At 49.2% G+C, this 24,458-nt stretch overlaps 1 protein-coding gene across 9 annotated transcripts in view; it reads right to left on the minus strand.

The window, feature by feature from the left end:
* SLC25A48 (solute carrier family 25 member 48) overlaps positions 1 to 20,327 on the minus strand; it is a 47,505-nt gene extending 27,178 nt beyond the window's left edge. For 3 of the 9 annotated variants that reach the window (XM_074381321.1, XM_074381305.1, XM_074381298.1), the window contains exons 1-4: positions 19,845 to 20,327; positions 12,378 to 12,421; positions 4,072 to 4,143; positions 1,789 to 2,047 (exon numbers count right to left, since the gene is read on the minus strand). In XM_074381321.1, the coding sequence (XP_074237422.1) occupies positions 1,789 to 2,047; positions 4,072 to 4,143; positions 12,378 to 12,421; positions 19,845 to 19,890 (421 nt within the window). In that variant the 5' untranslated portion in view covers positions 19,891 to 20,327. Of the gene's footprint in view, positions 1 to 1,788; positions 2,048 to 4,071; positions 4,144 to 12,377; positions 12,422 to 18,810; positions 19,164 to 19,185; positions 19,810 to 19,844 lie in introns of those variants that run through there. The other 6 variants (XR_012512555.1, XM_074381309.1, XM_003920565.4 and 3 more) reach the window with 6 other exon arrangements.
* Positions 20,328 to 24,458: the final 4,131 nt, after the last annotated feature.

Consider the following 24,458-nt stretch of genomic DNA (forward strand, 5'->3'; position numbering starts at 1 on the left):
TGCTAGGCTGGGATGCTCCTGAGTGGACTGCTGGGGCTCCGGCTGTGATACAGGCTGAACCCCAGCCTCCCTGGGCAGAGGGGTCACACAGGGGCTACTCAGAAGGCTTCCAGGGAGAGGGTCTTCTCCACAAGGGCCAAGTATCAAGCTGGAGAATGTCAGTCCCATCAGATATCTGAGGTGACAGGAAAGGACTCTAAGTCCAGCTCTTCCATTAACACAGAAAAGGAGCGTGAAGCTCAGGAAGGAGCAGTATCTAACCTGTGGAGAAAGGGAACTGAGTGGGAGAGCTGAGAATCAAAGTACCTCAAGGTACTGAAAAAGTCTCCTACCACCACAAGCCTGTCCTTCCTCCAGAGCCAGCACTTTCTCTGCCCTGCACAGCACGTGCCTTCCTGCTCTTTCCACCCTCACTTGGCAAAACCACTACCAGAAAAGATGCAGAAAACTCTTTCCCAGAGAGGAGGAATGGGAGATGAGGCTCATGGTGCAGAGATGGCTACATCACACACCAAGAAGTGAAGCTCTAACGGGAAAGGGAAGGGCTGAAGGACAGGCAAGCGTTGGGTAAAGCCAGGAGAGGGGTCCTCAGGAGCAAGGCCTCGCCTGCTGTACTTCCTGGCATGTGGGCCACGTGAAGGCCACGTGAGGCCGGGACTCTGAGCTTTTGGATGAGTCCCAACTCAGCTGGGGCTAGCTGCATGGAGATGAGACCAGTGTGTTCACACAGGCACCATGTTTAGCTTAATGCTTTGCTGTTGCCATTGTGAAATATGGCATAATTTTTAAATAAGGGGTTCTAGCATTTTGCACTGGGTACTGCAAATCACAGAGCTGGCTCTCACTCACCAGTTGCTAATCGTGTGTTCTCGAGTAAGTATCTTAACCTCTGGGAGCCTGTTTTCTCGTGTGTAAAATGGAGATAACAGCAACTGCCTCACAGAATTGTTACAAGATTAATTGTGAGAACATATGCAAAGGTCCTAGTGAGTACCTGGCACATATCAAATACTTAATGGCAGTTACTGCTTCAGATTAAATAGTAATAAAGGCACACCTTGGATGAAAAAGAAAGTCATTATTAGACAGAATCTACTAGTGGTAAAGATTCTGTGAACATTGTTAAAATGACAACAAAGGATTTAGAATATTCCATAAACTTAGCTGATAAAGCAGCAGCAGTGTTTGAGAGGACTGACTCAAATTTTGAAAGAATTTCTAATATGGGTAAAATGCCATCAAACAGCATCTCATGTTACAGAGAAATCTTCTGTGAAAGGAAGAGTCCATGGATGTGGCAAACTTCATAGTTGCCTTCTTTTAAGAAATTACCACAGCGCACCCCAACCTTCAGCAACCACAACCCCGAACAGTCAGCAGCCATCAACCTGGAGGCAAGACCCGCCACCAGCGGAAACATTACGACTCGCTGAACACTCAGATAATTGTCAGTAATTTTTAGGACTGAAGTATTTTTAGATTAAGATATGTATATTTTTAAGCATAATGCCATTGCACACTTTGACTATAGTATAGCCTAAACATAACTTTAAATGCATTGGAAAACCAAAATGTTCATAAGACTTTTATTGTGATACTTGTTTTAATGTAGTGGTCTGGAACTGAACCCACCTCTCTGAGGTATGCCTGTAATTAGGGACTACTACATGACGAGGTAGATGCCTTGCTCAATAAAAGGATTTTAACAACCATGTCTGTCCCAGATGCCACAAACCAGGAAAGAGCCACAGGTCCCAGACACCAGCCTCTGTTCCCCTGGCCGCTTACCGTCACGAAACGGTTGTGTCTGCATCTGCAGCCGGATCTTGATGAGGTCCACGGGCCCTCCCAGCCCAACAGAGACCACGCCAGCCACCATGCTGGCCAGAAGCAGGTCCGACAGCGTGCGGGGAGGACTGGCCTCGGGCTCCTGGCAGCGGTGCTGGCTGAGGAATCGCTGTGTGTTACTGAAGACCCCAAATACCACAGAGTTGTAGACAGCAATGCTGGCAAGGGGGAAGGACATGCCCTTGAAGAAGCCGAACACCTGCAGTGAAACCCAGTAGGAAGAGGCATGAGGACTGCAGGCTGCCGTCACAGAGCCTGCAGGCTGGCAGGGGACACCACAGGACACATCTGCCCATGTATCAGTGAAGAGACGGGAAGAGGTGCTGACGCGACAGTTGGCAGGGGGTCGGGGGCCGCTTGGGGGCAGGCATTCTTGCCCTGAGGACAGCCCGGCTTCTGCAGCCTGCTTTGTTTCCTGTGGGTGGTGTCCTGGCCTGGAACCCACACATGGCGTGCACGAGGCAGGAGGGGCAGTGATTTTGGGCTGTGGCTGAGGGGGAGCCTGAGGAGCCTTTAGGGGCAGTGGGCTGGCCAAGCACCAAGCATCGCCTCCTCATTTGCCACAACAAAAACATTTTCTAAGCACTGGCCAGGGACCAGGCCCTGGGGAGCAACCATAAAAAAGAAAGGGCCTCCACCCTCACTGAATTTATAGTCTGGAGAAAGTGGGGTGTGGAACAGACAAACTGACAGGCAGTTACAACATAGGCGGTCTGCTAAGCCTGTGGTGTCAGACAGGTTCCCCAGACTCCTGAGGGGAGCCTGCGCCAGCCTGTTGATGGGTGCCCATGAGCATGGGTGTCTGCTGACAGCAGTGGCTGGAGGGGTCACATAAAGACACAGATGCACACACAGGCTGCAGGAGGCTGAGGAGGGGGTGCTGCAGGCTCGTGGCACTTCCCTTCCACATGGCATTCTTGATGAACACCACAGATGTGCTGAGGAAAACAGGAAAATTCCACAGGCCCCTGGAGGAGTCAGGGCAGCACATGCGTGCCAAACATGAGAAAGTACTGGGAAGCCATTGTGCAGACTCCAGGCTGCGCACAAACACGCTAGTCCTCACTGCACGCACTCCCAGAGGCAGGATGCCTCACACATCTGCACACGCACATACGTGTGCATATATACACACATGTATGCACACACACATGTGAGCACATCCTGCTTCGTGTTCTTCTTCCATCACAAGACCCTTCAGATTACTTGGGAAGTGGCTTAGCCATGAGCCACTATGCCTCAGAGAAACCACCGCAATCCCCACCAAAACCCTGGAGCTGGGACGCAAGCTGGCAGACACTGCCGGGAACATGTGCCAAACAGAGAATCAACAGCCGCTTTCCGGGGACTATGGAATCCCACAGCATTACCCAGGAACACCAAGTGCCAGGCTTGCAGTGCTCGCCCCAATTTTAAAGCAGCCGATCAAGAGAGTTACAGCAACACCCTGACACGAGATGCCCTTCACTGGTGGGAAAACTCTAGGTACTTGCAAGAGGCTTCTGAGCCCCAGGGCACTTGTTAGAATGGAGCCCAGTGGAGACAATGGCTACAGTGGGGCCACATTTCCAGGGACTCAGGGAAAAGTCAGAGGGCTGTGACAGGGTTCCACCTGACGGTTTCTTTAAATCAGGTCATTCCATTCAAAATTCAAAAATTTATTCCAAATTTCACTAAGAGGGACCTCAGAAAGTCTTCCTGAAGCACATACTGATTCTCAAGAAGGGAACCGATGCATTTTCTACAAAGTATCATTCAGTTTTCCCTTTGGAAAAGGAACATCTTGGGTCACAGGCTCTCAAGCGACTTGGGCGCAGGTAAACTCTGGTGTCTGGGCTCGGACACGCCTGGCTCCCACCAGGCCCAATAAAGGGAGGTCTGTCAGCTCACAGTTTACCAGTCTGTCGCTCCTTTGTGAAAAACTGAGTGATCACCTTATTTTTGCTGGAATTTTCCACACTGGGGCTCCAAATTCTTCAGGATTTCTCCATAGAGGTTACACAACACCGGAGTCTTTCCTAAGTTATGCTGCGGTAGGTGGCAGGGGTGAGTTTAGGTAACACATAATATTTGAGGTGTGGTGTGAGATGAAGTAGGCAAAATCAAGCCAAGTGTGATCAGAATGAGAGGCCCCCACCTGCATACAGATGTGGGGCTGTGGCCCTGATCCCAGCCTGTGGGGGCCCAGGCAGGCATCACTCCACCCACCCAAGGGGCACTTACGCTCTCCCTCCTGTACACAGTGCGGATGCAGCTGAGGGTATTCCCGTAGCCGACGCCGGCCTGCAGGCGAGTCTGTAGAGAGAGGAAAGGGCATGTGTCAGCTCAGAGATCATTCTTAGCCCCACTGCTCCAAAGATGCCGAGAGGGAAATGCCCTGCTCATAGTGAAGCCTGCCAGCAAAGGGTCTGGGCTTCAGTTCTGGCCAGGCTGGTGCTCCATCCCTGGCTTGCACTGCCTCCCTCTAATGTCCCTTTCAGACTGGCTCAATGCATAGAAGCCCGCTTTGCTGAGAGAATGGCAAAGGCCAGCTAGTTGTGCCTAATCATTGTATGATCCCCACCTCTTGAGTACACAAAGCTAAACTGGAACTCTATCTGCTGTCTGTCACTCCACCCTGCAAAATAGCTTTGGGGGAGACCTGCTCTTCTTGCCCCTAGAAATACCACCCCATGGCCTGAAGCCCTCCCTGGCCTCCTGCTTCTCTGTCACTTCCTCTATTTCTCTCTATGCAACAGGCAGACTGATCTTTTTCAAGGTCAATGAAGCCTCCAGTGGCCTCCCATCAAATGTAGGAGACATTCCCCACTCTCCCTGAGCCTGGGAGGCACCTGCCTCTCACCCCATGTGCCACTACATAAGCTGGCCCTACATAAGGTGCGTATCTCCAGACCCTGGAGCCGCAATTCTTTCCTGCCTCCAGCCCACTGCCACTTCTGTTCCCAACTTCTGGAAGGCTCTTCCTCCAGCTCCTGCTCATCTTTTAGGACTGAGTGGATATGTCGCCATGTTCTATGTGTTTGATTATGTAGGGTTTATGTTGGATCACCCAACTAGGGTAGGAACACCTGTCTTTCCTCTCATCTCCAGGGCAGGGCACAGCCCCAGCACAGTGGCCCCTTTGCACTGACTGAACAAGGACTGCATGGCTAAGGTGTGGTGACCTCTGATGGAGGCTGGCTTTGGTGACCAGGGGCAGCAGCTGACAGGCACAGAGGGTCTGAGTAAGCCCACCTAAGTGTCTAGAGTACCCCTGCCCTGGCCTCAGATGATTCCACTTCTTTTAAGATGCACAGCCTATAATTTCCCATCAAAACACTTTGTCAGCATGCACAGCATGCCATGCCTGTGCATGAAGGAGCCGTGAGATGACCAAGGAGGAGATGCTGGCCAGTCCCCACAGAATCCAGTATACAGTAAGGGACTGAGACCCAGAAAATCAGGCTAGCTCCTCACACAAACCGCCTGAGCTCAGCTCTGGAGACAAGTGGAAGAGGCCTGGGAAGAATACGTAAAGTTAAAATGATGATCTCAGAGGTGAACACCACAGGCAATGTGGAGCTTTTCTGCATTTTCCAACTTTCCTGCAATAGCAGATGTTACTTTCATTATTTTTAGCTTACATAGTTTAAAACTAATGTAAAGTACACAAGTCATAGGGAAATACATTCTCTCAACGACATCAAAATTAGCAGCACATGTAAGGCTAAAGCCTCATTGGACCCACCTTCACTCTCACCCTGCTCCTCCCCCGAGTTCATGATCATGGCTAATAGCATGGCCAAGAGTTTGAGAAGCACCCATTTAAATAGTTTTATAAACATATGTAGCCAAAGGAAAAACATAGGAAATATTATCACCCTGCTCGTAAGTTTTATTTTCATAACCAGAGAAGTGTGTTTATCGACTCACTCAACCAGTATTTGTTCGGGGCCTATTTTATTGGAGGCACAATTCCAATCTCAGGGAATTCAGCAATAAAGAAACCAGAGTCTCTGCCCTCATGGAACTTACAACCTGGTGGAGTCAGAAAAGATGGTCAATAAAAAATAATTCCCAAGCAAATACGTATTTTAGATGAAGACAAGTGCTATGGAAGAAAACCAAGGATAAGAAGAGCTGGGTGATGAGAAGAAAAAGGTAGTTTTAAATTGAGTGGTGGAGACTCCCTGGAAGATGCAGTGAGATGAGAACCCGGCCTTCAAGGTCTTCTTGTTAAGCAGAACCACAGAGGCCTACCTTGGAGTGGGATGTCCACAACTAGGACAATGACTTGTGCCAGGTGGTAACTTAGGAGGTGGTGGAGGGCTGCAGGTCTCCCTCTGTGCCCCATGCAAGGCTGGCATGAGGTTCAACACTCTCCCAGGGCTCTCCCTGGAAAGTGAATCCACAGAAAGGTGGACTGCCACCCGACCCCCTGCAACAAGCAGTCAAGTTCCTGCTAAGAAAATTGAGTGGTTGAGTCACTCAAGCCAATGATACATGAAGGAACTCAACCCGAGAGCCAAACCTGGATCACAGAATAATTTCAAAGCCGTGGAGCCAAAGGTTTGTCAGGCATGCTGAGCACTCAGGGAAGCTGGCACTGAGGCCAGCAGCAAAGTCCAAGTCTCTAGGGATCCAGTGACAGCAGGAGATGACATTTAGTGTGCACCAACTGCATACTGATCATATAAAACTGATCCCACTAAATCGCACAGGTGCTCTAAGGCACAAGTACTGGTCCCATCTTACAGATGAACACAGCTGATTCCTTGCTTTAGTTTCCTGTTGCTACTGTAACCAATTGCCACAAACTCCATAGTTTAAAGCAGCATGAATGCATTTTCTCACAGTTCTAAGACCAGAAATCTGAAATGATCTCAGTGGGCTAAGACCAGGGTGCTGGCAGGGCAGCACTCTCTTGGGAGGCTCTCAGAGAAAATCTGTTTCCTTGTCTCCCCCAGCTTTTGGAGTTCACCCTCTTTCCTGGAGCCATGTCCCAGCGTCACGGCTCCTCTTCTCTCCCTGCTTCTTTTGTCCTCACATTGTTTGCTTCCTCTTCTATAGGAAGAAATCGAAATCTCCCTCTACCTCCCTGTTACAAGGACACTTCTAATCACATTTAAGAAGCTCCCTGATAATCCAGGATCATCCTCCCATCTTGAGATCCTTAACTTAAGCATACTTGCAAAGTTTTCTTTTGCCATATGAGATGACATTCACAGGTTCCAGAGATGAGGACATGGGCACATCTGGGGACCATTATTCAGTCAACCACACTGCCTCACGCAGTTTCCCCAGGAACCTGGCTCCCTCCTTCGGCTCATCCCCAGGCCTTTCACTTTACAGGACCCCAGAGGCTGCTATTCCCACCAACCTCTAGCCTACTGAGACTAAAAGAAGTCCAGCCCAAGCTCTTGACTAGGTGTGACTTCCCTGAGAGTTGAGTTCTCTGACCTAAACATAGGGTTAGGTATATAATAGGTGCTCAATGAATACCTATGAAAGGCAAGAGAGAAGAGAGCTTGGTTCTCTAGCCCAGCTTCAGTGTTTTTAGTTATTAGGGAAAATATCTCCATATTTGAGGTGCCCAGAGCCCTCATTTGGGCCTAGATAATTGATGGGTTTGCCATTATCTTTCTCACCTCTCCTGGTTATGTAGATTCAAGGTCATTTTAAGACTTGCTTAGATATTGGACTCTTTCACTTTTGTAAACCTGCTCATATTGTATCAAGGAAGATAAAATTAGTATAATTGTACATATTTAATGTACATCCCATATTAATATCAACCACATAGACCTCCATGAAAGTTGAGCTCCATTTGATTATTTAACATGCGGTTATATTTTGCAAACATTTAGTGCAGCATTAATTTTGATTCTATACTTTTCTTCTTACATAGTATTTTCTCAGTTGTCTGACATTTTCTTTGGTCCTTATAGAGAACAGGAGCCCTGGGTTCTGTGCATGAAGTGGATACAGCTTGAAGAGCATGGCGCTGCAGGCAATATTTAGCCCAAAACTATGAGCTTCATGTCAGGGGTGCCATGAGCTCATATTCCTCCAGTTCACGGTTTCCCTCCCATTGGAAGCTCTCAGAACCCCAGAGGTGAAAACCCAAGGAGAAGAGGATGAGTGTTCAGTGCCAGGAGGTGAGGTAGCTGGAGCCTCAGTGCTTGGAGCTGAGCCACTGCCCGGCTGGCCCTGACCTGGCAGAGCAGGCCGTGCCCTAGCTGTCCTGGGCCAACGTGAATGCCCCAGAGTGGAGTAGGTAGTGAGGGGGCAGCCTGGAGTGGTGGGGAGCATGATGGAGCCATACAAAAAGCCTCAATGGGATGTTCATGAGAAGGAGGCAGACATCCCTCCCCCAAAAAAAAGCCTGTCCATTGCAATCCAGACCCCATGGCCTACAAGAGTGGTCCCCAACCTTTTTGGTACCAGGGACCAGTTTTGTGGAAGACATTTTTTCCATGGTCCAGGGTGGGGTGATGGTTTCAGGATGAAACTGTTCCACCTCAGATCATCATGCATTAGATTCTCATAAAGAGCAGGCAACCTAGATCCCTCACATGCACAGTTCATGACAGGGTTTGTGCTCCTATGAGAATCTAATGCTGCCACTGATCTGACAGGAGGCAGAGCTCAAGCAGGAATGATCACTTGCTCTCTGCTTACCTCCTGCTGCATGGCCCAGTTCCTAACAGGCCACAGACTGGTACTGGTCCATGGTATGGGGGTAGGGAAATCCCTGGTTTACAGGCAGCCAAGCCCTGACTAGAAAACTTAGCCATGCTGCATCAGACATATGCAGCAGACCTGCCTCCTCCACCTAAGACCAGGCAGCCAAGGGCACAGGAAGAAGCCTTTCACCTGAGTCAGCAGCACAGGCCCTTGTAACCGGGTTCTTCCACAGGTGAGTCCTGGGACTCCAGGCAAATCACTGTCTGCCTCCCGCAGCCCAGCTTGTCTATTCACGATAGCAGCAGCATCTTGCTCATTGTTATATCCTCAATGCAATGGCTCTGTGAACGATCTTCAAGGCAGCCCCACCAGGGAGGTGCTACTTGCCCACTTTACAGATAAGGAAACTAAGGCTCAGGAAGGTTAAGCACTCTGCCCCAGTCACAGGAGAGTAGGTGATGAGGCCAGGACTGGATTTCCAGTTATTCAGACTTGCCTGGCCCTCTCTTGGTGGACAAGGTCCATAGAGAAAACATCAGCCAGAAGGAAGGAAGAGGGTGTTCTGGAGTGCAACAGGGGCACTCAGGCCAAACAACAACTCGAATCCATGTCTTAGGAGGGCTTCCCTTCCAAGCTTCAGGGCAGAGTGCAAAGAAGGGAGAGAGCCCAGCCTTTTCAGGTGACTGTGGCCAGGGAGCTCCACTCCTATAAATTGCCCTGAACCCAGTGACTAGTGTCCTTAGGAAGGACAGGGAGATTTAACACACAGGGACTCAGAGGGGAGGCCTTGTAAAGACAGGCAGGGCCTAGAGTTAAGGAGCCACTGTCCAAGGAATGCCAAGCACTGAAGCTGGCACTGGAAGCTGGCACAGGACCATGTGGCAGGTCCTCCCTCAGAGCCTCCAGAAGGCACCAACACCTCAGTTTTGGACTTCCTCCTCCCTTACCAGTGAGGAAATAAATTTCTATTATTTCCAGGCACCCAGTTTGTGGATATTTGTTACAGTAGCCCAAGGAAACTAATCCATACTCTCAATTTTTTACTGTTAAATCTCACTTCCCACAGTGATCTGTTACCAACTCACTTATATGAAGTCAGCTTGGATTCTAGAGAAACAACAGCCCTTTTCCTTGCCAAGATGGTAGGCCTGTGGCCAACAGTTCCAAGATCAGTGACTGAGCATGCCACTCGGAGAATGCTTGCCCATCTTTGAGGTATCCCATTGACCCCCAAAGAGAAATGTATAAATATCATTTAAATCAGAGAATTGGAAACACATTCTTCAATTTTGGTTAAAATCTTGTTAGACATTGTCTCATGATGTGGTAACTGAGCAAAACTTAATATATATAGAATGATGTTGATTAAAATAGCAGCTACCGGCTAGGCATGGTGGCTCATGCCTGTAATCCCAGCACTTTGGGAAGCCAAGGTGGGCAGATCATGAGGTCAGGAGATCGAGACCATCCTGGCCAACATGGTGAAACCCATCTCTATTAAAAATACAAAAAAATTAGTGGACATGGTGGTGCATACCTATAGTCCCAGCTACTAGGGAGGTTGACGCAGGAGAATTGCTTGAACCCAGGAGGCAGAGATTGCAGTGAGCTGAGACCACACCACTGTACTACAGCTTGGGGGACAGTATGAGACTCTGTCTCAAAAAAAAAAATAGCAGCTACCAATTTTGAATGCCAACTGGGTACAAAAAACAATGCTTATCATCTTATACTGATCCTGTAAGGCAAGGATTCGTATCTTGTTTACAGAAGGCTATGCAAGCAAGAAATGGCAAAAGTAGGATTCACACCCAGAGCCTGCATGGTTCCAAAGCCCATGCTTTCTGGCTCGGCCATGCTGCCTCCCCACTGATCCATTGTTGTGGATGGGTTTGTTGAATGAACCCTGGGGAAGACAGTCTGGGAATGACAGGTGAGTTTGGGAGGTAAGAAATGCCAGCAACAATCAGCACTCTCATGGAGACATTAAGGAGCACATCCAAGTCTTCCAAGTCTTCCCAAGGCCCAGTCCTGAAGAGTTATGCAGCAGGTACCTTGAACTTGGCTGAGGTCTGGGATGGCAACTCATGCAGCAGGTGCTCACCCAGGGGGGCTGTGCCCAGCTCTGTACTGAGCTGCACTCTGAACAGGGGAGAGTCATAGGCCACAGGCTAGAGAAGCCAGGCCTGCATAAGGTAACCAGCCAGCTCTCATGGAGGGTAAAGAGGGCTCAGTGGGCAGCTACCACAGGGGTGGGAAAGTCTCTGAGGACCTGGCTTGGCTCTGGACAGCCCTGGGGAGTGCTAGACATGGGCCCTACCTCTGGGCAGCAATGGCTTAGCCTTGAGATGCTGGTATGTCCACTTCTGACATGAACTTGCTGCACAGCCCTCCTTGGTGGGCTCTAAGACCCAGGGCCTGGCTATGCAGGGCTGGCAGGAGGCAGGCAGCAAGGTCCCCAGCCCACTCTGAAATCCCATTCTCCCTGGGCTTCTCCCAGCATCTGTACCACCGCGATTGCTCAGCTCATTATGTGCACCACACACACTGGCCTTCTTTGTTTTCCTGGAGAATGTATATTGCAGCCTGTTCCTACCCTTGGGCCCTTGCACTGGCTTGTTCCTCTGCGAGCAGCACTCTCACCCCAGTTCTGCATGTCTGCCTCCTTATGTCATTTGAGTCTCAACTTAGCTGCCTCCCTGGTAGAGAGACCATCCATGACTTCAAAACAGAGAAGCCCCTCATCACTGTTTCTGCCATCATCTTGTGTTATTGTCCCCCTAGCACCCACCACTGTCCATAAATGCTTTGTGTATCTGTTGTGTTCTCTAATTATCATCTTTTACTGGCCCTAAAAGTATCTGTCTCCTTGCCTGCCTCCCTCACTCCTGAGTCCTCAAAGCCTAGGTAAGCCTGCAAGTAAAGTTCACTTTGGAGCTTTGAATCCAGCACTACAATGCCCAGCTTTAAGGTCTGGGGCAGGTTTCTGAACTCTGCACCTTACTCTCTCCTGTATAAAATGGGAAGATTATACCATTTCAGGAGGGTAGACTAAGCCTGCTTCACTCACTACTTTGTGTGCCCATCTCCCAGCACTGGGTCCTGCCTGCCATCCCCTTGCGTTGGGACGTCCCCTGGGGACCCTAAACACCCCCCTTTACTACTTAAAGGGTTTCTTCAAATATTTAAAATAGGTAGACTCATCTTCTCATCAAGAAGAGAGTGAGCATGAGCCCTGACCTAGGAGAGAGTCCATTTTCATACAGGGAGCAGGATGGGGAGAACAGACATTGCAGCAGCCATTTGAAAGGGCCTGTGAGGCTCCTGCCTGTGAACAATCCAGACAGAGCTTTAGAAACAGATCTGGAAGCCAGTCAGCAGTGAGGAGGCACAATTTATGGCTCTGTTCTCAGAGCATAGCTCTAAGTTCTGCTCACCACAGGGAACGGGTGCAGGAGTGGAGATGGGGTGAAAGATTGCTCCTTTGCAGCATCTCACACCTCAGTTTTTAACTTGTTGTATGATCTGAAACCAGCCCCTTCCCCTTCTAGAGAACATCCCAGAACAAGGGTGTTGGATAATCCCAATGCCAGGAAGGCCCCACCAGCTCCACAGTCCTCACACCCATGTGTTTCATCAGGTAATGATGGGTTCCATCTCCAATCTAGTTTAAAGTCCCCATGGACCTCTGAGTCTTCTGGGTCCAACCCAGGCCTCCTGGCACTCCAGCCCCTGGGCTGGCAACAGAGAGCCTGCCCTGGGCAGAAGACTCTATGGGAGATCAGAAACAGCAGGCATAGTCCCAGAGGCAGATCAGCTCCATGCCTCTTTTTAAGAGGTAATGGGAAACATGGCTACTGTACCTTGACTGTGTCCAGAGGGTGGCCGACGATGACGCTGGCTGCACCTGTGGATTACAAAAGAACGCCTGATAACTCAGCCCTTGAACTCCCAGCTTGCACCAGCCAGCTCTTGGGACAAAACAGGCACTTGTTTAGTCAATGGCCAGTTGCTGGAGTTGCAGGGGGTGGGGTGGGGGAGGGCCTCCAGTGTGCTAGATACTGGCCCATGCAGGAAGGAAGGCAGAGAAATTAGAGTAAAACAACTAATCACTCCAAAACAGGTGTCTATCACTGTCCTAAAAATATCTGTCTCCTTGCCTGCCTCCCTCACTCTCGAGCCTTCAAAGTCTAGGTCAGCCTGCAAGTAAAGTTCACTTTGGAGCTGATGGAAGGGACTAGGACAAGTGGATATTCACAGGCAAAAGAGTGGAAGAGTGGATATAGACCCCACCCTCCACCTCACACCACACACAGAATTAACTCAAAATAGATCAAAGACCCAAATGGGAGAGCAAAACTATAAAACTCTTAGACTAAAACGTAGAAAACAATCTTGACCTATGATTTGCAATGGACTCTTAGATATAATAGCAACAGTACAACCAACCAATAGAAGGAAGCACATGTCATATCAAAATACAGCAGATGGGTACGTGGATTATTTCAAGTTGAAAACATTGAGAAATCGTAATTTCTGAAAGACTGAGCTGACCTGTCTCTTCCTGCATGCAGCAAGTAATTAAGATTCCTCTGGGAGCAGTACTCTCTCCATACCAGGGTAGCAAAATAGCCTTTATTACCAGGGACTTGGAATTGAAGCCTGCAGTGGCCCTGAATTTATACATAATGAAGTAATCCTTATCCTCCACCTGCTTTATAGCACCCCCATATATCTCCTAGTGACTCCTCTAGCAAAATTCTACCACCCTAGCCAGATTTTCTTTGTCCCGTTATTTCTTCTTAAATTGATTATTCTTTGTCTAAAAAGTATGAAAAGATCTTGCTTTGGAAACTGCTTCCAACTTCACTCCTTGTGAAGATCACTATGTCATGAAAAACTAACAAAATCTGTATTCTTTTTCTCTTGTTAATCAACCTGGTGTCAATTTGGTTTCTATATTCAGCTGAAGAGCCTAATAAGAGCTAAACAGGGGGTTGGAGGTTATCTCTAACTCCCTACACAACGCAAGAATAACACTGAACTTCATAAAAATTGAAAACTTTTGTGTGCAAAAGTGAAGACATCCTACAGAACGGGATAAAATGTGTGGAAATCATATATTTGATGAGGATTTAGTGTCCATATATATAAAGAACTCTTACAACTGAATAAAAGAATTTTAATGGACAAAGGGCTTGCCCACACAGTTCTCCAATGATGATATAAAGATGATCCACAGATACATGAATAGATGCTCAACATCTGCATTCATTTGGGAAACGCAAATTAAAACCACAATGAGAGTCCTCTTCCCACGCACTAGGATAGCTATAATTGAAAAAAAATGGAAAAGAACTGTTGGCAAGGATGTAGAGAAATTGGAACTCTTGTACATTGCTGGTAGAAGTGTAAAATGCTGCAGTCATGGTGGAAACAGTTTGGCAATTCCTCAAAAAAGTTTATAAACATAGAGTTAACAGTTCCATTCCTACATATATATCCAAGGATAGAAAACAGATACTCAAACAAGTACATTACACACACATCATGGCAACATTGTTCACAATTGCCAAAAGGCAGAAATAATCCAAATGCCCATCAACTGATGTATGGATAAACAAAATGTGGGATGTTTATACAGAGAATACCGCTTGCAATAAAAAGAAACAAACTATTGGTACATGCTGCAGCATGGATGCACCTCGAAACCACTATGCTAAATTAGAAAGGCCAGACGTAAAAGGCAAGCGATTGTATGACTCTACTTATATGAATTATCCAGGATAGGTAAATCCATAAAGACAGAAAGTAAATTAATGTTTGCCAGGACTGGGAGGAGGTAGAAATGGGAGTTGCTCTTTAATGGGTACAGCATCTTCTTTGGTCATGAGAAAAATGTTTCGGAACTAGATAGAAGTGACGGTTGCACAGTGTTGTGAATGTACTCAATGCCACTGAATTATACGCTTTCAAATGGTTAATGTTTTATTATGTGAATTTCAGCTCAAAAAAGGGGGTAGGATGTGTGTAAAGAAAAAACCTGAAAATTTTCAGTTACCTGCAGGTTACTTAACTTCTCTATGTCTCACTTTTAGCATGTGTAGAGTGGGAATAATAACAGCACCTACTTCCTGCTTCCATTGTAAGAATGAAATGCAGTGATGCATAAAAAGTACCTAGCAGAGAGCCTGACACCTATAGGATGCTCAAATATGAGTGATGTCACCATAGAATTTTTTTAAAAGAAGATCCCTTTGGAAAAGTGATGAACATACACTGTATCTTTTCACAGAAAAAATACCTACACACACACACACACACACACACACACACTCACAAGACCTATACAATTTGAAGAGAACCACTACTGCCCCAAGGCCACTTAGATTAAGAAGCCGTTTGTATTAGTTTGTTCTCACACTGCTATCAAAGACATACCTGAGACTGGGTAACTTATAAAGGAAAGAAGTTTAATTGACTCACAGTTCCACATGGCTGAGAAGGCCATATAATCATGGAAGGTGATGGAGGAGCAAGTCGTGTCTTACATGGCAGCAGGCAAAAAGAGAGCTTGGGGAACATCCCTTTATAAAGCCATCAGGTCTCATGAGGCTCATTCACTACCACAAGAACAGCATAGGAAAACCCGTCCCCATGATTCAATTACCTCCCACTGGGTCTCACCCATGACACATGTAAATTATGGGAGCTACAATTCCAGATGAGATTTGGGTGAGGGCACAGCCAAATTATATCATTCTACTCCTGGCCCCTCTGAAATATCATGTCCTCAAATTTCAAAACCAATTGTGCCTTCCCAATGGCCCCTCAAAGTCTTAACTCATTTCAGCATGAACTCTAAAGTCCACAGTCCAAAGTCTCATCTGAGACAAGGCAAGTCTCTTCCACTTATAAGCCTGTGAGATCAAAAGCAAGTTAGTTACTTCCTAGAAACAATGAGTGTATAGGCATTGGGTAAATACACCTGTTCCAAATGGGAAAAAATATGGTCAAAACAGAGGGGCTACAGCCTCCAAGCAAGTCCAAAATCCAGCAGGGAAATCAAATCTTAAAGCTCTGAAACAACCTCCTTGACTCCATGTTTCCTATCCAGGGCACACTAATGCAAGAGGTGGGTTCCCATGGTCTTGGGCAGCTCCATCCCTGTGGTTTTGCAGGGTACAGCCTTCCTGCTAGCTTCTGGCATGAGTGTCTTCCATGAGTCAGCAAATGCTATCAGCATAGCCCATCTGCATGACCCATTGCAGAGGAAAGTGCTCTGACAGATCACCATCAGGGAAGGAACTGAGGAAGAAAGGAAATTGAGTTTTTTGTTTTTTTAATCAAAAATTATAACTCCCATGAGGCCTGCAATGAGTATCTGTGGCTTTTCCAGGTGCATGGTGCAAGTGTTAGTGGAGCTACAATTTTGAGGTCTGGAGGATGGTGGCTCTCTTCTCACAGCTCTACTAGGCATTGCTCCAGTGGGGACTCTGTGTGGGGCTCCCACCCCACATTTCCTTTCCACACTGCCCTAGCAGAGATTCTCCATAATTGCCCCACCCCTGCAGCAAACTTCTGCTTGGACATCCAGGCATTTTCATACATTCTCTGAAATCTAGATTAAGATTCCCAAACCTCAGTTCTTGACTTCTGTATATGGACAGGCTCAACACTAAGTGGAAGCAAAGCTTAGGGCTTGCACCCTCTGAAGCCACAGCACAAGCTGTACCTTGATCCCTTTAGCCATGGTTGGAGTGTCTAGGACACAGAACACCAAGTCCCTAGGCTATAGAGAGCAAGGGGGCCCTGGACCCAGTCCAGGAAACCATTTTTTTCCTCCTAGGCCTCTGAGTCTATGATGGGAGGGGCTGTCACCAAGGTCTCTGACATGCCCCAGAGATATTTCCCCACTGTCTTGGTGACTAACATTTGGCTCCTTATTACTTATGCAAATTTCTACAACAGGCTTGAATTTCTTCCCAGAAAATGAGTTTTTCTTTTCTATTGCACCACTAGGCTGCACGTTTTCCAAACTTTTATGCTCTGCTTCCATTTTAAGCATAAGTTACAATTCCAAACCATATCTTTGTGAATACATAAAACTGAATGCTTTTAACAGCACCCAAATCACCTCTTGAATGCTTTGCTGCTTAGTAATTTCTTCAGCCCGATAGCCTAAATCATCTTTCTCAAGTTCAAAGTTCCACAGATCTCTAGGGCAGGGGCAAAATGCCACCAGTCTCTTTGCTAAAATGTAACAAGAATCACTTTTATTCCAGTTTCCAACAAGTTACTCATCTCCATCTGAGACCACCTCAACTGGGACTTCATTCTCCATATCAACATTTTGGTCGAAACAATTCCGCAAGTCTTGAGGAAGTTCCAGACTTTCCCACATTTTTCTGTCTTCTTCTGAGCCCTCCAAAATGTTCTAACCTCTGTCTGCAACCCAGTTCCAAAGTTGCTTCCACATTTTCAGGTATCTTTAGAGCAACACCCCACTCTACTGGTACCAATGGACTGTATTAGTCCATTCTCATGATGCTAATAAAGACATTATTGAGACTGGGTAATTTATAAAGGAAAGAGATTTAATAGACTCACAGTTCTACATGTCTGGGGAGGCCACACAAAAATGGTAGAAGGCAAAACAGGAGCAAAGTCACATCTTACCTGGTGGCAAGCAAATAAGAGAGCTTGTGTAGGGAACTTTTCTTTATAAAGTCATCAGATCTCATGAGACATATTCATTGTCAGAAGAACAGCATGAGAAAGCCTGCCCCTATGACTTAATTACCTCCTATGAGGGGTTCCTCCCATGTCACATGGGAATTATGGGAGCTACAATTCAAGAAGGAATTTGGTTGGGGAAACAGCCAAATCATATCACCCTTGTAGAAGTTGGTGACTGAAATTGAAACAGAAACTGTTCTTCAAAGACAAATTCCCCAGCACACTGCTAAAGAAGGAAATATCTCTGTTAGTAGAGGTGATTTAACCAGGTAAGGTAGCTAAGAGCTCCTGGAATATTAGATATTTATAGGGACAAAGAAACCAGCTAATCCCAGAACAATGATTCACCTTTCCCCTCTCATCCCCTCATACCTACTAAACTGGGCAGGAGCAGAGAGGTGATGGCAGTAATTAACCCTTCTCAGTAGAGTAGTGGAAGGGGGAGTGCTGGTTCTCAGGCTCCAGGGCTGGGTTCTCCAGGGCTGGTTTCCCCCATAGTGGGTTCACACATCCCTCCGCTCAGGGCAGTCTTAGATCCAGCCCTGGGCCAACAACTCCCTGTATAAAAAAGGGGCAAAATTTTGTCATGTAAGGTTGTTTGGAGAGTTAAGATAAAAATACGATGGCAGATTCTGGTGCCAGACGGCCTGGGTTGGAATCCCAGTGCCAATGCTAGATGCAAGGTCTTAGGAAAGTCAGTGAATTTCTCTGTATCTCAATTTCATCATCTATAAAATAAGGATACAACAGAACCTACCTCATTGGGGTTGTTATAATAATTAAAGAAATAGACATAAACTGACACAAGATACCACATGCTGCAAGATTCAATTGACATAACATATCCAGGAAAGGCAGATTTACAGGAGGTAGATTAAGGAGAGGAAACAGCATTTCAACTTCAAATGAGGAATCTTACTGGGGCATGAAAATGTTCTAAAACAAATTCATGGTGATGGTTGTACCACTCTGTAAAATTACTAAAAGACATTGAATTGTTGAAATGGGTGAATTTTATAATATGTAAAATAAACCTCAATAAAATTGTTTTTAAAAGAATACATGTAGCACTTAAACAATACCTGGCACCTAGTAACTATTAAAATGTAGTAAACATTTATCATCATTTAATATTATTAGGTTGGTGCAAAAGTAATTGCGGTTTTTTGCCATTACTTCCAGTAACATCACCAAAGTAAGAACCACCACAGAACAAAGCACAAAAATCTCCTACTTGCTGTGAGCTGGTGAGGGTTCATGTTTTTTCACGTTTGGGGGTAGGGAGGGGTATCAGAGTCTTGGAACTACTCTGACAGCCCTACTTTCCAGGGCACTTCTCAAACCAAGCCACTTGCATTCCTACTGAAGGTGGTCTGGTTATTTAAGGGGCAGCCCACGGAAGTGTCTCCTCTCTCTGCCTGCCCCTCTGAATGGTGGAATAATTGTCCAGTCAAAAAGGGCCTGGATATGCCCAGTGGGCCTCAGGCGGGAAGACTTGGAAAGTTGGGAGAGACGAGCCTCAGCCCCACCCAAGGGCATCTGTGCCAACAGACTTACTCAAGGTGAAAGGAGGCATCTCTGCTTAGGAAGGTGTGAAGCAGGTGCCCTGTAGCCACCTGTGAGGGAGAGAAGTGGCTTCCGGCTAGGTTGGAGGGGAGAAGCGGGGATCCAATCAGGTTTGTTGCTCTTTTCATCTTTTTTTTTTTTTCTTTTGGTGAGGAGCTGCATTTGCCAACATCCCTTTTAGGATAATCGTCTTAGATGGGTTCAAATACACACACACACACACACACACACACACGCACACGCACACGTATATATTTTACAATTAACAAAGTCCCTGAAACTTCCCCTTCCCCAATAGCTGATCAAAGAGGGATAGACCTATTGGAAAGAAAAATGGAGAAGTAAGGAAATGAATACAACTCTCGCCCAGGCAACCCATCCCAAGCCCAGTAAAAAAGTAGCTCCGGGAGCTGTGGTGAAGGGACCAGCAGACCCAACCGCGGCCGTAGGAGGGGCCTTGGAGGTAGGCGATGGCTGACGGCTGGCGGCGGCCGAAGGCAGTAAGTGTTTTTCGCAGCCTGGCAACAGGCACCTGCAGCAGGCGCTCCGCTCCCTGCTGTGAGCGCTCTGCTCCCTCCAGTCGGGACGCCCCCAAGGCCGGCCGGATCTCGAAGCCCTGCTCCCCACCACCCTTCGCCCCGGGGTCAGCAGTCAAGCGCCACCTTCATACATAAGTTCCCGCCAGCCACGTCCGCAATTCAGGTGTGCACCGGGTCACCGAAGGGTGTGTGCGCCGCTAGGAGCCTCCATTGGCTATCGGCCTTGACTGGCTGTTTAATCATTACCGCCTCAGGTCCCGCGGATTCTAACGTAATGAGCAAATCAGAAGCCGAGCCCGAATCGCTGTGAAGCTCTCCGAGTTTAGCTCCGGCAATTACCATCCGGCAGATGGCCCCGAAGCGGGCTGCGCGCGCACCGGGAAGCGGGCTGAGAGCGGACGGAGGCGCCAAGTTTCCTCAGAGCACGGAGGCAAACTCCTCCAGCCTCGCTCTCTCGGTCCGGGGGTCCCCGGTAAGCACACTCACCGCCGATCCAGCCCGCCGCAAAGTCTTCCAGCTGGAAGCTGCCCATGGCCGGTGGCGCGCGGCGTCTCGCTCTCCCGGAGCCGGGACAGTGCCCACTTACGGTCGGTGAGGCATGGCCCGTGGGCGCGAACGCGCCTCAAGACGAAAGTCGGAGTCTAGGAGCACACCGCAGGTCCTCCTCCAAACCCAGCCCCTGAGACACCGGCTGAGCGCGCTGCCGCGCTCACCTCTCCAAATGCCGGAGGGCGGCTGACAACACGCCCCCAGTGGACCTTAAAGGCACAGCACTCCGCGCGGATAAGGGTGCGCTCCGCGCGGCTCATCCCAGAGTCAAACAGGCAAGAGTCATTGAGTGGAATTCTCTCAGTCCTCCCTTCTCTGGGTTATCCTCCTTGCCAACTTCATAGCCTCAGCGCTTTTGAAGTGAAAGTGCCAGCCGCCCATCCAGAGATGGCATTTGGTGGCTGTGCTCATATCCCCCTGTGCTGTGCTGACAATGCTGATTCCAATCAGCGGTGGACTCTTTCCCATGCCAACTCTGGGCAGTGATGCCTTTTTGTTCATCCCAGCCATGTCCTACTCAGTGCCCCGTGCCTAGAGCAAGCACGTGGTGGTCCAGGGTCATGTCTAACTTTCAGCTACAGCTCTCTAGGGGCCCAGCTCCTTGCCTGGCCCTGGCTCAGCCTACACTGTCCACCCTGGGCCAGCAGAAGGCAGAGGGGTGGTCCTCTCTACCGCAAATTCCCTCTGTAGGGAGACCCTACATTCACCCAGGCCCCTGGCCAGAGGTCCATGCCCACTGGAGAAGTGGTCTGCTGCGTGGAGAGGTTTTTGTTTCCATGAGAGTTTCTTTCCTCCCTTCCCAAGAAGACTCGAAGTCCCCCAGCATTCTGCTAGTTTCCAGCAGATACTCAGCTGTGGGTCTCAGCCAAGACACCCCAAGGTTGACAAGAATGATGAGGAGTATGGTCAGGAGGAAGGGGCCTCTGCTGGGCCTGTTCTTGTCCTACTGGGCATATCCATGTCGTGCCATCCAGGTTGACATGCAGCAACAGCCCGCCAGACCTCCTTCTTCCAAAGCAACAAAGAGCCTGACCACTGAAGCTCGATCCTACAAAGGGCTGTCCACTGAGGAGCGGGGACTTGGAGGTGGAAGGGAACTTCCTGCAGCATCCAGCCCTCCCCTACCCTGGCACACAGAGAGTGGACCTGTGTCTGGACAGGACAGCCCAGGATCGAGTCACCGGCCTGGCTGGGGAAATCTTACAAAGTTCCAGGGAGGAGTGGAACCGTCACATCCCATCCCCATGCCTCAGCTTCCTGCTGCACGTGGTGACCCACTCAGTCTTGAGGCTTCAGAGTTGCCATCAGCATCAACCCCAAGCTGTGCCCTGCCATGCCCGGGATATACGCCTAGGGCCGCTATGAGAAATGCAGGTCTCTGAAGACTGGCCTTTAGCGAGTTCACCACTGGAATGAATCCACAAGTGGAGGGCCTGCCAATTCCCAAGGCCCACTCCTTTGGAAGACCACCCAAGGAGTGCCATGCAGATCGTCATCCCCTCAGTCCTGTGTCAGCACCAATTAGGGAGGTCTTAAGTTGGCAGGCAGTGTCCCTGGCAGCCCCAGGGCCTCCCAAGCCCAGAAAGCTGCTGCTTGAACTGCTAATGAGCTGGAGCAGAGCAGAGGGAGTGGGTCGCCTTCCAAATTGAACTACTGTACTCTGTTCCCAAATGCATGCCACAAACCTGCCCATGGGGCGCATCACCCAGGGAAGTGGGGGGAGGACCCTATGTTTACCAGCAACCCTGGCCAGGCCTGCAGAGTCTCAGACCACAGGGCTGTGAGTCCAAGCCAAATGCTGGCTCTGTGGCAGGGATCTAGGCCCTCCCTTCTTCCTGGCCTTTGCACTTCAGAGCAGCATTTGCAGTGTGCTGCCATTCCATTCACATTTGCATTCTACGCGCAGGAGAGGGCAGGGCAGCTACTGGCCATTACGTGGGGAAAGAAACTTCACAGAGACATCCACTCCCTGCATGATTAGGGCCAGAAAGCAACCCATTTCCTTTCTCCCTCATTTCCCCCCCTGATAGTGAGCTCTCAGCACTTTCCTCTGCAGCGGGGCATGCAGATGGGCTATGCTGATAGCATTTACTAACTACTGGTCCACTCCCCATTTTTTATTTGCCCTTTCAGGCCACAGACATTTCCTGAGCACCCAGTCTGTGCTAGTGCCTTGCTTTTGGGAAAGTCTCTGTTTGAGAGGAGACAGCCTGTCTGAGAAGCTACACAGACGGCTGTAAGAGCAGTGGAGAAGGAGTCCACTGTTCTCCAGGAAGCAATCAGGGAAGGTTCTCCAAACCTGGAGTCTCCTGACTGCACCTTTAGTCTCCACAGCCCCACAGCTCCCATCTCCCCAACCGCTCTCTTGAGCAAGCCAAGAGTCCCCTCCCCATGTCCACCTGCCATACTTGGGCAGCAAAAGCCTGTGCCAGCTGTGCGTTCCTGACCTGCTGTGGTGAAGGCCCTGCCCATGCACCTGCTCCCGTCTGCTTCCAGATTCCTGCCCTCACCCAGTGTTCCTCCCGCTTCCCCAGCTGTTCTCATCTTCTTCCCTGGTGCCTTGTCCCCTTCTCATGCTTAGGCCAGGATTCCTCAGGACCCCATCTGGACCCTCACCCACCTGTACCTCCCATTTCTCAGCGTACAACCCCCACACTTCGCTTCTGAGTCCGGACATCCCTCCACTCAACACCTCCCCCTGGGTGGCTCAGGTCATCTCAGCTCAGCACATCCCTCGATGAACTCTCTCTTCCTCCTCCAGTACCTCTTCAACGTAGAGAAACACAACTCCACCCAGTGGCCACCCAAACCAGCACCTTGGATACCATCCTCCGTTTCTCTCTCCCAAGGTCTTATCCCACCAGGCACAAAGTCCTGAGTGTCCATCCCCTCAATGATACCCATCCCTCATTGGCACCTCCTGATGTGGCTCAGTCCAGGCCTGTGCCACTGCCTTGCCTGGATCATAGTGGACACAGGCCCCTGGGTCCCTCTGCCCAGTCCTGCATCCACCCTCCAGCTGCTGCCCCCGTGAGCTTCTGAAACCTTAAATCTGCTTGGTTTAGTGACCTCCGATGACTTTCTGTGATCTTGAGTATAAAATTTCAATTCCCCAGTGTGGTGTGTGTAGCTCTGTGGGACCGGGTCTGGCTGCCCTTCCACTTCTCACCCCAGCATCCCACAGTCTGTACATGCGTGTGACTGCACATGCGCTATTCCCTTGCGGGAAACCCCTCTCCCTCCTTCTCCCTTGACTCACCCCTGCACCCTTCTTCTTTGACACTCAGCTCAGCTGTCACCTTCTCCAGACAGGCCTTCCTCAAAGCCCTTATCACCCTGTGCCACACGGGATCTGCTAGCTCTCAGCTGTGTTTCCTGAATATTCTGAGAATATTTGTATCTCTGCTGTCACACTCAATGGTTGATAGTCTGTCTTCCCATCCAGATTGTGAGCCCACTGGGAACAGGATGCTGCCTCATTCTGCACTGGACATGCAGAGCCTGGCACAGGCCTGATGGGCAGTCACTGCTCAGTCAGCTATGCCTTAAATGGGGAGGCATGCAGCAAAGTCTGAAGGGCCTGCCAGTGGCTGGCAGACAAGGAGGATGTCCAGGTACAAGGCAGAGCTGAAGAGGTGGCCATATCACTCCTTGGTATGAGGCCTCCCCCTGGCCTTTTCTGGAGCATCACAGAAACCTGGCTTCTTTCAGGCCCTCAAAGGTACCAGCCACATTTCCCCTGTAGGGTTTTGCACTGATCACTCCCTCTGCCTGCAGCTCCCTCTCCCTGCTCTTCTCATGGCCAACTCCTACCACCTTCAGATCTATGCCAAAGCATCTTCTGCATGAGGAGGCCTCCCCAGACCCCTCACAGGAGGGCAAGCCTTTGTTGCCCTCTCTCAAGGCATGCCTGCTGCTTTTTCCAGCTCTCACGGTGGCGCTTAGCCCTGTGCAATGCTTGGTTGCTCCAGGAAGATAGGACCCGTCTGACCTGTCTGCCACCACGTCATTCTCGGGCTCTGCCACAGAGCAGGCAGGCAGCAATTAGGGCTGAGTGCAAAGGATTAATGAAACAGGACCGCAGGCTTGTGCTGTCTTTCTTCGTGGCGCGTTTGCCCCTGTTGCATCATTCCTGCCCTGGCCTCAGACCACAGGAGCTCTGAGCTCCCTCCCGACTCTGACGGGAAGGAAAAGGAGCACACGTGATTTTCGAGCTTCTCACTGGAAGCAAGGTTTCTTCCTCTGTTGGCGGCACTTTGAGAAGGTATGTGCAGAGCATGCACAGACTGAGTCTGGCCCATCACCTGTTCAGTTTGAGGCTGGCAGTCAAGAAACAGAGGCAAGTGGCTGCGAAGTGAGGGGTGAAGCAGCCGGTGGGAAGGCTGGGCTGCCTGGGCTCTGGTCCCAGTGCTGCTGCTGCCTCACTGGGCATCTTGGGAAAGTCCAGACCTCAATTCTTCTCCTATCTTTTGGAAGGTATGGACGATCTCCTCTGAGGTGGTGTCCTGGGAAGTCTGAAATTCCGGGCCACGGAGATTATCAGCTGTGGAG

This window comes from Saimiri boliviensis, chromosome 1 (genome assembly GCF_048565385.1).
Source record: "Saimiri boliviensis isolate mSaiBol1 chromosome 1, mSaiBol1.pri, whole genome shotgun sequence".
Classification (NCBI taxonomy): domain Eukaryota; kingdom Metazoa; phylum Chordata; class Mammalia; order Primates; family Cebidae; genus Saimiri; species Saimiri boliviensis.